Genomic DNA, 14136 nt, shown 5'->3' on the forward strand with positions numbered 1-14136 from the left:
ACCTGGTGTATTTTATCTATTCAAAATAATGATGAAGACTAAGAAGAATGCAGTTATTTCATACGTAGATGAAAGGAGGAAATACTAGGTTAGTATAATTACTAGGGCTGTCAATTAATCGCAGTTAACTCATGCGATTAACTCAAAAAAAGTAATAGCGATTAAAAAATTAATCGCCATTAATCGCAGTTTTAATCGCACTGTTAAAGAATAGAATACCAATTGAAATTTATTAAACATTTTAGATGTTTTTCTACATTTTCAAATATATTGATTTCAATTACAACACAGAATACTAAGTGTGCAGTGCTCACTTTATATTTATTTTTATTACAAATATTTGCACTGTACAAAAGAAATAAGTATTTTTCAATTCAGCTAATACAAGTACTGTAGTGCAATATCTTTACCATGAAAGTTAAACTTACAAATATACATTTTTGGTTATATATCTGCACTCAAAAACAAAACAATCTAAAACTTCAGAGCCTACAAGTCCATTCAGTCCTACTTCTTCTTCGGCCAATTGCTAAGACAAACAAATTTGTTTAAATTTACGGGAGATAATGCTGCCTCCTTCTTATTTACAATGTCACCTGGAAGTGAGAATAGACATTCACATGACACTTTTGTAGCAAGCATTGCAAGGTATTTACATGCCAGATATGCTAAACCTTTGTATGCCCCTTTATCCTTTGGCCACCATTCCAGGGGACATGCTTCCATGCTGATAACGCTCGTTAAAAAAAAAAAGTGTTAATTAAATTTGTGACTGAATTCCTTGGGGGAGAATTGTATGTCTCCTCCTCTGTGTTTTACCGCATTCTGCCATATATTTCATGTTATAGCAGTCTCAGCTGATGACCCAGCACATGTTGTTTGTTTTAAGAACACTTCCACTGCAGATTTGACAAAACACAAAGAAGGTACCAATGTGAGATATCTAAAGATAGTTACAGAACTAGAACCAAGATTTAAGAATCTGAAGTGCCATCCAAAATCTGAGAGGGACAGGGTGTGGAGCATGCTTTCAGAACACTTAAAAGACCAACACTCTGATGCGGAAACTAAACCATCAAAAAAGAAAATCAACCTTCTGCTGGTGATATCTGACTCAGATGATGAAAATGAAGATGCATCGGTCTACACTGCTTTGGATCACCATCAAGCAGAACCCATCATCAGCATGGATGCATGTCCTCTGGAATGCTGGTTGAAGCATGAAGAGACATATGAACCTTTAGCACATCTGGCATGTAAATATCTTGAGATGCTGGCTACAACAGTGCCATGTGAATGCCTGTTCTCACTTTCAAGTGACATTGTAAATAAGAAGCGAGCAGCATTAGCTCCTGCAAATGTAGACAAACTTGTTTGAGCAATTAGCTGAAGAAGTAGGACTGAGTGGACTTGTAGGCTCTGAAGTTTTAGATTGCTTTGTTTTTGAATGCAGTTATTTTTTGTACATAACTCTATATTTGTAAGTTCAACTTTCATGATAAAGAGATTGCACTACAGTACTTGTATTAAGTGAATTGAAAAATCATATTTCTTTTATTTTTACAGTGCAAATATTTATAATAAAAACAAATACAAAGTGAGCACTGTACATTTTGTATTCTGTGTGGTAATTTAAGTCAATATATTTGAAAATGTGGAAAACATCCAAAAATATTTATGTAAATGGTATTCTATTATAGTTTAACGTCGGGATTAATCGCACAATTAATCGAGATTAATTTTTTTATCACGATTAATATTTTTTAAATCGCTTGGCAGACCTAATAATTACTATGACAACATGTGCACCTTGATTTTGGAAGAGGACCATCTGTCCAAAGGTCACTGAACTGGTTAAATTTTAGTTTAAACTATATTTTTATTACAAGAACAACAAAATAGTCAAGATGCTTATCGATGCAGGTGCTCAGAAGTGATGCAATATTAAGGAAGGGGGCAGGAGAGAGAGAGAGAGAGAGAGACCATATAATCAAAAAAACAAAACAAAACACAGCAATACTAGATTACATTCAGAGGAGGAAGAATCAATGTCTAACTCTTTTTTTTTTTTTTTTTTTTTTTTTTTACAGGGAACAACCTCATATAGAAGTTTTGTGATATGGATGGGAACACTTGTCCCCAACAATAGGGCTGAAGCCACCAAATTAATTTCATGTAGACCACTTGCAAATATCAGAGGGTAATAATTTTTATCTTTATCGATCAGAGCTGGATTTGAAACAAAAACTTGAAAAAGAGCTTACAAACAATTCCCAACACCATCCAGTCTCCCTCAAATATTCTTTTTACACAAAAAAATCTGCATTAATAGTAAAGCAATTTCTCATTCATAAATCAGTTACCATCACTGCACAATCTGTAATATTTTACACAAAGAAAGAAAAAGGAAAAGAAAACATTTCCTCTCCTGTCTCAGAACTTCTACACCTCTTCTGAAAGCCAAAATTTCGACATTTTGCTCAACTAATCATATTTTATTTGAAACAAAAACATCCAGTCATAATGAAATGTACAGTGTAAATTACAAACATAAGAACAAAGGTTCTTGACTCATATGTCCCAATTACAAATATAATCTATGAAATACTGAAGAATTTCCGTTTGCTACAGTCTTACAGTCACTATAATAGAGTTCAGCTGCATAATGGAGCACTCAAATGAAAACAGGCATATTATTCACAATGCAATATCCATATTTTTATTTATCAAATAAAACAAGCAGCTATATTTACAATCTCTGAACTATTTACACATTTGACAGATACCACACTGAAACCACAAATCTCATGAGCTCTCATCCTCCAGAAATGCCAGTCAATAGATCCACATCTCAGGGCGAATTATACTCCCATTTTGTAATCCCAATTGCATGAATGTAAACTGGGACAAAATGTGGACTCCAGCCTGCATCTATGTTCACAAAGTATCCAGAAGGGGCATAATTTGACCAAAAATGGGTGAAATCAGTAAAACACGCAACCATCTCACAATGTACTCACTGATACTTCTCAGGGATTTATATACCCCACAATGATCTGGCAATAACATAAATGCAGTCATATGAAGTTACAGGTGCAACATTAGTAGGTACCTGTATGTAGAATGGAATTCCAGCACTGCGTCTAGTTGCACATAGTTTAGAAGAAGGATCACAAGTTTTAATTTCTTCTAAAACATTGTACAACCATTGCTGTGGCAATGTACGTAGACTCTCACTAGTACATCTAAAGAGACACAAATAAGCATACATAAGTATTTAGGATAAACAAGTTCAAAACAAAATTAAAAGATAATAAACTGTGCCCTATTGCTTTTGCAGAGTGCTATTTACCTTTATTAACTAAGACCATTTTTTCTTAATGTAGGATTGATATGCACTTAATGTGTAGGATTGATTTGACTTGACCACAGTTGGGCCAAATATATAACCCATTTTGAAAAATGGGAATACACATATGCCTTACATATTTGGGGGTACTAACATATGCGGGAACATGTGATGAGAGAAACATGGGAGTTGTATCCAGACTAATCAAAACAAAATTAGAGACACTGAAACAGGTCTGGTATTAAATGCCTGGTATATTGTATTAAATAACAACTACAATATTTTAAAATCTTGAAGAGATTATCATTTTAAGACACAGGACACTTTTTTGCAGAGCAGAAACAGAGGTGCTGTACAGAAGTAGTAGCCACCAGAGGGATTCTGTTTGACTCAGCAAGTTTCCTATGGGGAGCAAAGACTGGATCAGGAGCTCCCCACAGCATTTCAAAGGATGCAGTATGCAGTCATCTGCTCTGGCTCAAATCCATGGCCATGCCCTCTCCCACTTTGAGGTGGCTAACTCTACTAGCATCCCTACCTAGTAGGTCCTATACACTCCCCTATCAGGAATGTATCCAACCCTTGTGCAAATCCATGAGGAAGGGAATGAAGTTTCCCCATGCCTTCACCCTGTAACTTGTACAGATGTGTGGGGCCAGCCATAATTAGGCAAATAGCCTTTTTTCAGACTCTGCCATTTGATAATAGTTTCTACCAATGTTTATATTAATTCACTCACAAAAGCCACCACAACACTTTGCTAAGGTGGCGTTAAAATTGCTGCCCTCTGAATGGTGCCTTCCACTCCCCAACACCTTCTGGTATGGGGGACTTCAAAGCACCAAATTCAAACACTAGAAATCTAGGAAATGTTCAGTTAAGATTTCCCCACATTGGCCTGAAATAAATGTTGGTGTTTCAAGGGAAAAAAACCCTCAAGCTTACCAAAAAAAAAGGGGGCGGGGGGTGAGACAGCTGGTTCACACACAACACAACCTTAACATTGACTCCATAGGAAAGCTGGCATTTTGGTATATCCTTCTTTTGGTGTGTTTGCTTAAACTAGGAAACAGAGCTCATTACATTTGCTACAGTCTTTAATTGTAATTGTACAGCTGGAAATGAGGAAAGGCAATTCAGTGTGTCCAGTGTAATCACTGTCAACCAGCAGCAATTACTCCTCATACCAATGATGCTCCAATAGGCCACAGTGAAGGTCCTGTTGGATTGCATGAATAGGAGTGTGGAACTGTCATGGACACATACATTTGTTGGGGATATTTTTCTTTGAAACATTAATACTCATACATGGCATGCAGCAACCCTTGCATACCCAATGTATTTTTAATTATTAGGTCTCAGTGGTGGACACTAGCCAACATGGGAAGAGGGGGGGAGAGAAGGGGCAGGGGAGTATGTGGGTTCATGTTTGTTTCACTTACCCATGGATACTGCCCATGGATTTTTCCATATCTCAAAAACTGGACACAAGAAAGTTTAATCTAGAAAACACTAGGTGAGCTGGTTCCTGGCTACTTAAGAGACCAGCTCTCTCCTAATAGCTGGGATCAGCCAAAATGCTTCTGCTAACAGTCCCTAGATTTGAACTTTAGGCAGCCCCTAGTCCAGGGGTTCTCGCAACAAATTTTTTGGTGGCCTCAGAGTGTGGCCGCATTTGAGAAATGGTGCCCTAGTCAGAGTGTTCTTAATGGAGGATACTGCCATCTGGAACTTTACTTCGCTAATCTATTCATCACAGACTGATTTTACTGATCTTCAGAATATTGCATAAGGCCCATGTGTTTACTCGTGCCTCTGCCTGATGCAGGCCATTAATGGAGGAGTCTAACGTTTAAAGGAATTGGTTAGGTAAGTAGCTGGTTTATCCTCATTATAGTGCCTTTGTGCAATATGAAATTATCTTGGGGATTGGATGTAGACTGTAGGTGGCACTATCTGGCTAATGCTGATTTTAACTGTGGTTTAGTCATACACAACGCACCTGAAAGTTTATGCAATGAGTGTATATTCAGTACAAATGAATTAAATAAAATGCTTCTGCAAACCTGAGCAGCAGTATTGCAAAACTTTTATAATGCTAGGTCTCTTTAAACAGTTTAAGATAAAATACATTCAAATAATTTTAAACGTAAAATACACAAAAAAATATGCAGCTAGTGAAGACAGCAAAAAAACAAGGGTACAATTCATTACCAGTACTTTGACTTATTTGTCAAGTGTCTAAACTGCACTCTTGCCATGAAGTATTTTTCCTCTGCAGTTATACAATCTGGCATTCCCTATAAAACGCTCTCACAGGGCAAACAGCCCTAAAAATAAATACTTTGTCAAAATTACAGGAACGGCCTTAAGCAAAGGACTTTCGGGCAGAAGCAGAACCTCAAGCCTACTTCAGTCCCAGGTGCTGCCCAAACAAAGTTCAACAAAATATAATTTGGTCAGCCAGGATAAAACCTACTCCTTAACCATTATACAGCCTTTCCAAATGTAGCTTTCACAGTTAAAATTAGTTTTTCCATTAATGCCATTTTATATCATTATTAAAAGCACTAAAACATTTGCCTTGACACAGCCTGTAACAAATGATTATCAGTTATGGTTAATACAACTGCAATTATATTAACCCTGTAGGATTTGCTGTTGCCAAAACACAAGTCCTAATTACTCTCCCATTTTAGTAGCTGGGTGGCCTCCTGTTAGCCCCATTTGACTACCTGGGTGGTTGAAATAAGAAGTCTAAAGTTAAGAGAGAAGACAGGAAATGGGGGGGGGGGCAGGGGCAAGAAGGAAGAAGAAAGTGAAGGCTGAAGAAAGGCTTCCACTTTTCTCCTATTTCTTCCCCATCCCCCACATCATATTTCCTCTGTTTAAGTGTTAAAAATACATCAAATTTCTACTGCTACCCCCCACTCCATTTCCAACTAGCCAGGTTCTTATCGACCCCATCACTGCAGTATCTGACCACCACCTAAATATTTAAAAACACAATCTTTTTGTCTTATTCCCTCCCTACCCAGCAAAAAGATAGAAAACCAACAATAGGGAAAGAAAGACAGAAAGAAAACGAAAGGCAACAGTCACAGTAGGTCCTCTACCTTTTGTAAGGGCCAGTTAAAGGAAGGACTCCTGGATACCCAATCCTGCCCTAGGACTGGGCACCACACTGGATTCCCTACATTGCTTCTCCTCCTTCTCCCCTTTTCACAGCTCTGTTTCAAGCAGTCAGTGCACCTCTAAACTACCATCCTGACAGCCACCTCAAAAGTGTCAGAGAAACATAGCTTCAAAGAGAGTGGGTCACACAACATTACAGGATCCACAGGCAAGGCAACCAGTTGCGACATCTTCCTCTGGCCCTTTTACAACATAATGGTCACCTCTGTCCTAGCTTTGTTTTACATAGCCTACTGTTGGCCTTCCTCAGATGATTTAAGACATGGGTTGGCTTTCTATCCTTTTGTACACATGAATGTGACAACTTTCCAGGGTTTTGATCAACCAGTAATTCTCGTGGTTACCTCAGACTTTGTGATCCCATTTCAACTAGAGTACACTACTACAGATATTACTGTTTTAATTGTAAATGCTAGCACTACTGGTCTTATCTCCTTAATTCAAACATGGTTTAAATTTCTTATTTTAGCTGTTCAAAGAATAGTGCTTAAGTCTTCAGTATGTTACCTCAGCATTAAAACAAACATCCTACGCTAACATTTATTGTGGTACAAAAGAGAACAAGGCAAAACATTAGGGAATATCTAAAAGCATATTGCACATTTTTGTATTATATTATTATTATATTGCATATTTTATTTTTAAATAGATTTTTTTGCCTTAAGAGCTAGCAGAAAGAGAAAAATATACTGAAATGCAATCTAAGACATTTTGAACGCTGAAGTTGCCACAAGTAATTCTATCCTGTTCAGTCACTCACCCAAACCCAAGTTTTTTGTGAAAGCAAAGTGTTACTTCTCTAAAGTAAAAAACATTAGATACTATTTACTTTGAAATGGAGGAGACCAGTCCCTTATGCTTGGCAGCAGCATCTCTCATGGCCTGGCAGGCATATTATTGTCATAACGAGCAGGTGGCCTTGAAATTTAAGAATAAAGACACTTTACAAGGTAAAATTTGTGTTCACAAATGTGTTATTTTCAGGTTAAGAACCCTAATCCATATTAGACTGAAGTATTAATTATTTTTGCCAGACCAAGTAATTAAAGTCTATAATTAAAACACCACACAGTAACTTGATATGTAAATAACTTCAACTGCAGTTCAGTGAGTTGTTTTTCTGATTTTTTTTCCTTTCTTCTAGTTAAAACAATTTCATGCATGGCCATAACAGCTATTCTGATCAGTTTTACTGAATCCAATAAACCTGAGACACAAACTGCCAAAACCCAGGAAATACAAAGTTTAGCTTGAGCCTCTCCCCATAACTCATAAGGTTGTACTCTCCTCCCCATAAAAAATTGTATATTAAGGATGAAGGGTCAACCTTGGGCCTTGAAGGGTTAACCTTGGATTTCCTGAATTTATGCGGCTTGTAGCTTAAACTTCATACAATTAAAAGTGTTGTCTATGTGAGTATATCTAAATTGAAAGTTTAAATCAGTGTAATCCTGCTCATCCTGGGGAAACTCATTTCATCACTTTGCTCTCCAGTAGTCCTGATGTAGTTTTCTTTTTGTACCAGGAAGATACAGGGAAGTTATATGACTTCTCAAGGGTCACAGCAGTCAACAGCAGACAGGACTGTCTACTCCCAGTCCCCTACTGGAAATCTCCATATAGCTTCATATACTGCACTTGCAGGTGTTCAGCAATCCACTAGAATGATAGATGGATAATTTCCAAGGAGTTTGGACTAAATGTATTAGTCCAGCTGACTCCAAAATGACTTCTTTAAGTATTTTTATTTGAGACCAAATGCCATAGCTTCCTGGTGGCAATGTGTGATATTAACTGAATTCAATATAGAATGTATAAAATTATTCCCTCATTTCCTCAACACGGCTTGACACATCACAAGAAAAAAAATCGATCATTTTGTAAACGCATCACTAACCACTTTCCAAATACGTTTTTCTTAAATAAAAGAATTCTACTAAGCCCTAAATATTTTATACCATAGTTCTCTGCTCCATTCTTCCCCAGGGGGGATAAAATTGATTTTTTGTACTTGCTTTTATTTAAAATCAGATTTTATTTAAATTACAATACATTTTTAAACAAACATTAAACATTAAATTTGAAATTCTGACATCCTATGTGAAGGCCTAACTTACCATAATCTATTAAATAAAAAAATATTAAACAGTGCATGCTTGCCACCAAAGCTTTAAAGAAAGTCAAACCACTCTACTGGCAGAAGTCATTGGTAACAACATGGAATCAGTTTACTGAAGTGTTAAACCAGCTTTTGACAGCAGTAGCTTTTTCTGCTCATACAAGGAAAATATTCTCTTCATTTCAGTTTATTCAACTATTTCTGTTCAATGACTAATTCATTCAAAGTTGTGAAACCAATTGGGAGACGGAAGTGCAAGAAAGCTTGTTTTCCTCTTCCAATCTATGAATAAAAACTAGGAGTGAGGATGAGCTCTACTAGTTCTAAAATCTTGAATGTGGTCACCTGAAACAATCAGTTCAATTCACTAACTACTTATTAAAGAAAGACAGTATAACTCAATTTTAAATGAAAAACATGTTTAGATGAACATTTTTCTTATGTATCCAGCACATTTAAAGGCAGTTTTATTTAACTAATAAAAAATGTAAATGCTGCTTAATGTTGCACTTTTGTCATTGAATGCCAGTTTCCATCCAAACACGGCTTGACACATCACAAGAAAAAAAAAATCGATTATTTTGTAAACGCATCACTAACCACTTTCTAACATGTTAAAAAAATGTAAAAATTAAGACTCTGAATAAATGTACAGTAAGCTGCATAACTGCTAAAAAACATGTATAGGTATCTTGTATCTTCCTGCTTAGCAAAAAATAATACCAAATTTAGTGTAAAAACTATATTTAGTTTAAAATCAATATGTTTTATTGGTTACCAACCAATGAGAATCACCTTTACTTAAAGAAAGTGAACTAAAAAATACAAATGCAAAACAAGATTAAAATCAGTGATTTAAATCACTGATTTAAGTCAGGTTTCAGAGTAGCAGCCGTGTTAGTCTGTATTCGCAAAAAGAAAAGGAGGACTTGTGGCACCTTAGAGACTAACCAATTTATTAGAGCATAAGCTTTCGTGAGCTACAGCTCACTTCCTCAGATGCATATCGTGGAAACTGCAGCAGGCTTTAAAGCCTGCTGCAGTTTCCACGATATGCATCTGAGGAAGTGAGCTGTAGCTCACGAAAGCTTATGCTCTAATAAATTGGTTAATCTCTAAGGTGCCACAAGTCCTCCTTTTTTTTTTATTTAAGTCAGTGATTTTCAAGCTGGGGTACTCATACCTGTAGGGGTACCTGAGCTCTCGTCAGGGGATACGCAAGAAAAAGCCTGCAGTGGCGGACAATGCATTTTATTTAGTAATATTTGGCAATCTGATCATGGATATATTATGATCTTCTCTGAGATGGGACAGGCAGTAGACTACATTATTTGGAAAGGGATATGCAGCCTAAGACGTTTGAAAACCACAGATTTAAATCAATCCACCCTGTTCCTCCCAAATGAATGAAGCCCTATAAATTTAACTGTGCAAGGACATTCCATTATGTTCTGAAACATTAACGATCGCATTAATGAAACAGAGAGGGTTACAGAGCTCCCAGTACATTGAACAGTAGTATAACATACAACAGGCAGATTTGGACTGAGTGAAGAAAGTGAGAGGAGAAAGGCAGAAATTCAGTAGCCCAAGCAACAACCTGGTGATAAGGAACATGCTATTTCAACAAAGAAAGCCATAGAGGAAATGGACATGGATACCTGATGGGCATAAAAAGAACATGATACACATACTCGTGAATCAGAGACGGAAATCAAGTGGGTGGTAGTGCAGATCATATGTGGCCACATTCGGATCAGATCATAAATTAGCGCTGGCATCAATGAGCTAAAGGCTGAGAGCAATCGACAAAGTGCCAGGAATAAAGATCTATGAAGTGGACAAATGGAAAGAGCCAGATATCCAGAACGAACATAAATAAGTCGTGCAGAAGAAACTTCATATCTCTAGTGAAAGAGGAAATGAACACTGAAAAGATACAGAACACTGTAAAAAAAAAAAGGAGGGGAGATTACAGGAGCAGTTGAACAAATGTTGGGCTACAAGGCCAAAATGAAGAAACCAAGGTGGATAACAGATAAAGAGCTGCCGCTGAGTGACAAGCGTAGGAAGCCAAAAGAGAACAAGAAGGAGGACGAAAGTCTAAGAGCGGAGTGCAACAGACAGACCAGACAGATAAAACAAAAAGCAAACAACCAGACAAGCAAACAACATAAAGGAGAATATGCGAAGAGAAATGTGATATGGGTTGTATCACAAAGTCAGAGAAATGAATGGGATAGATACACAAGCTGAAGAGGTCCGCAGTGAAAAGCAAACACGGACAAATAATTGGGGGCAAACAAGTAAAGAACAAACAATGGAAATAATATTTTGAAGAATTGTGCAATGTGCAGAATACAGTAGATGGAACAGTTCTGGACAAACTTCAGAGCACAAACAAGGGAGAACAGAGGCCAGAATTCTTAGAAGAAATAATAAAGATCTTGACAGAAGTTTGAAAAAGAAAGACACCAGGAAGTGACAACATAACTGCAGAGCTGCTGCAGGCAGGCGAAGACACACAGCAAAGATAATAGACCAGCTCCTCAACGAGATTTACAAATCATAGCAACTGCCACGCAAAAGTTGTAATAGTACCAATCCATATAAAAAGGCAGTAAGAGCAAGTGCAAGAACTACAGATTAATCAGCTTATTGAGCGTACCAGGAAAAAATTTCACCAAGACATTTCAGAGGAGAATGAAGAGGTATGCGGGAGCAGCACTTGCAGAGAAACAGGCTGGATTTTGACAAGGGCTGTCAATTAATTGCAGTCAACTCACGCGATTAACTCAAAAAAATTAATCGCGATTTAAAAAAATCAATTGTGATTAATCGCAGTTTTAATCACACTGTTAAACAATAAAATACCAACTGAAATGTATTAAATATTTTGGTTGTTTTTCTACATTTTCGAATGTATTGATTTCAAATATATGGATTTCAATTACAACACAGCATGCAATGTGTACTGTGCGCTCTTTGTATTATTTTTATTACAAATATTTGGACTGTAAAATGATAAACAAAAGAAATGGTATTTTCAATTCACCTCATACAAGTACTGTAGTGCAATCTCTTTATCATTAAACTGCAACTCACAAAGCTAGATTTCTTCTTGTGACAAAACTGCACTCAGAAACAAAATGTAAAACTTCAGAGCCTACAAGTCCACTCAGGCCTACTTCTTCAGCCAATTGCTAAGACAAAGAAGTTTGTTTACATTTACGGGAGATAGTGCTGCCTGCTTCTTATTTACAATGGCAGGTTTCAGAGTAGCAGCCGTGTTAGTGTGTATCTGCAAAAAGAAAAGGAGTACTTGTGGCACCTTAGAGACTAACAAATTTATTAGAGCATAAGCTTTCGTAGGCTACAGCGCACTTCATCGGATGCATAGAATAGAAGAAATCTATATATACACACACACACACAGAGAAGGTGGAAGTTGCCATGCCATACAAACTGTAAGAGGCTAGTTAATTAAGATGATTGTTTGTTTGGCAAGTGTGTGTGTGTGTGTTCTTACTATATGTTCCATTCTATGCATCCGATGAAGTGGGCTGTAGCCCACAAAAGCTTAAGCTCTAATAAATTTGTTAGCCTCTAAGGTGCCACAAGTACTCCTGTTCTTATTTACAATGTCACCTGAAAGTGATAACAGGCATTCCAAGGGCACTTTGGTAGCTGGCACAGCAAGGTATTTACATGCCAGATAAGCTGAACATTCATATGCCCCTTCACGTTTCGTCCACCATTCCAGAGGACATGCTTCCATGCTGATGACGCTTGTTAACAAATTAATGCATTAATTAAATTTGCAACTGAACTCTGAGGAGGAAAATTGTAGGTCTCCTGCTCTGTGCTTTTAACCAAATTCTGCCATATATTTCATGTTATAGCAGTCTTGGATGACGACCCAGCATATGTTGTTCGTTTTAAGAACACTTTCACTGCAGATTTGACAAAACGCAAAGAAGGTACCAATGTGAAATTTCTAAAGATAGCCACAGCACTTGACCCAAAGTTTAAAAATCTGAGGTGCCTTTCAAAATCTGAGAGGGATGGAGTGTGGAGCATGCTTTCAGAAGTCTTAAAAGAGCAACACTCTGATATGGAAACTACAGAACCTGAATCATCAAAAAAGAAAATCAACCTTCTGTTGGTGGCACTTGACTCAGATGATGAAAATGAGCATGCATCAGTCTACACTGCTTTGGATCATTATCGAGCAGTACCCATCATCAGCATGGACACATATCCTCTGGAATGGTGGTTGAAACTTGAAGGGGCATATGAAGCTTTAGTGCATCTGGCACATAAATATCTTGAGATGACAGCTACAACAGTGCCATGCGAACGCCTGTTCTCACTTTCAGGTGACATGGTAAACAAGAAGGGGTAAAGGGCAGCATTATCTCCTGCAAATGTAAACAAACTTGTTTGTCTGAGCAATTGGCTGAACAAGAAGTAGGACTGAGTGGACTTGTAGCCTCTAAAGTTTTCCATTGCATTAAAAAAAAAAACACAATTTTTTCTACATAATTCTACATTTATAAGTTTAACTTTCATGATAAAGATATTGCACTACAGTACTTGTATTAGCTGAATTGAAAAATACTTCTTTTGTTTTGTACAGTGCAAATATTTGTAATAAAAATAAATATAAAGTGAGCACTGTACACTTTGTATTCTGTGTGGTAACTGAAATCAAAATAATTGAAAACACCCAAAATATTTAAATAAATGGTATTCTATTATTAACAATGCAATTAATCGTGATTAATTTCTTGACAGCCCTAATTTTGATCGGGACGAAGTACAATAGATCAGTTATTTGTGATAAGACAGGTATTGGAAAAGTATACAGAACGCAACCAAACCTATTACAACTTTATAGACTTCAAATAAGTTTTTGATGGCTTTGAGCAGAAAGAATTATGAAAAGTTATGAAAATGTATGGCATCCCCAAAAAATTGATCAAGCGGATAGAAAGCATCCACAGCAAGTTGATGAATGCAGTGACAGTTGATATAAAGCTGACTGAATGGTTCAGAATGACTGTAGGAGTGAGACAAGGAGGCATGCTATCACCAGATTTGTTCAACTTGGTACTGGAATCAGTAATAACTGTAGCCTTGAGAGATGAAATGGGAGGAGTCACATTATATGGTGGGACTGTGCATAACCTTAGATTAGCAGACCATACTGACTTCACAGCATTGACCAAGGAGGATTTACAGAGACTGACTGACAAGTAGACTGAGAAAGCAGAAAATTCAGATTAACAGGAGTCAGGGCACAAGTGGCAGGTGTGTGCCAAATTCTTCAGCGGACTCCAGTATGGCCTTTTTAATAGGGAGCACCAATTTTGAAGGAGCCGTAGCTTGGAGAAAATCCACTAATGCCTGGATTGTAAAAGGATGTGAAGAGCTTGTACATTTCATCAACGTCAGGGTTGGCAGAGTAAAG

The 14136-nt window shown here is 37.1% G+C and overlaps 1 protein-coding gene across 1 annotated transcript in view; it reads right to left on the reverse strand.

Moving 5' to 3' along the window:
* The window catches only part of THADA (THADA armadillo repeat containing), a 288720-nt gene that overhangs the window by 224689 nt on the left and 49895 nt on the right, over nt 1-14136 (reverse strand). Inside the window, exon 23 of the mRNA XM_084623532.1 lies at nt 3113-3245. Within this exon, the coding sequence (XP_084479658.1) occupies nt 3113-3245 (133 nt within the window). The remainder of the gene's footprint in view (nt 1-3112; nt 3246-14136) is intronic.

The sequence above is a fragment of the Lepidochelys olivacea genome, assembly GCF_965140295.1.
Source record: "Lepidochelys olivacea isolate rLepOli2 genome assembly, chromosome: 3".
In the NCBI taxonomy this organism is placed as follows: Eukaryota; Metazoa; Chordata; order Testudines; family Cheloniidae; genus Lepidochelys; species Lepidochelys olivacea.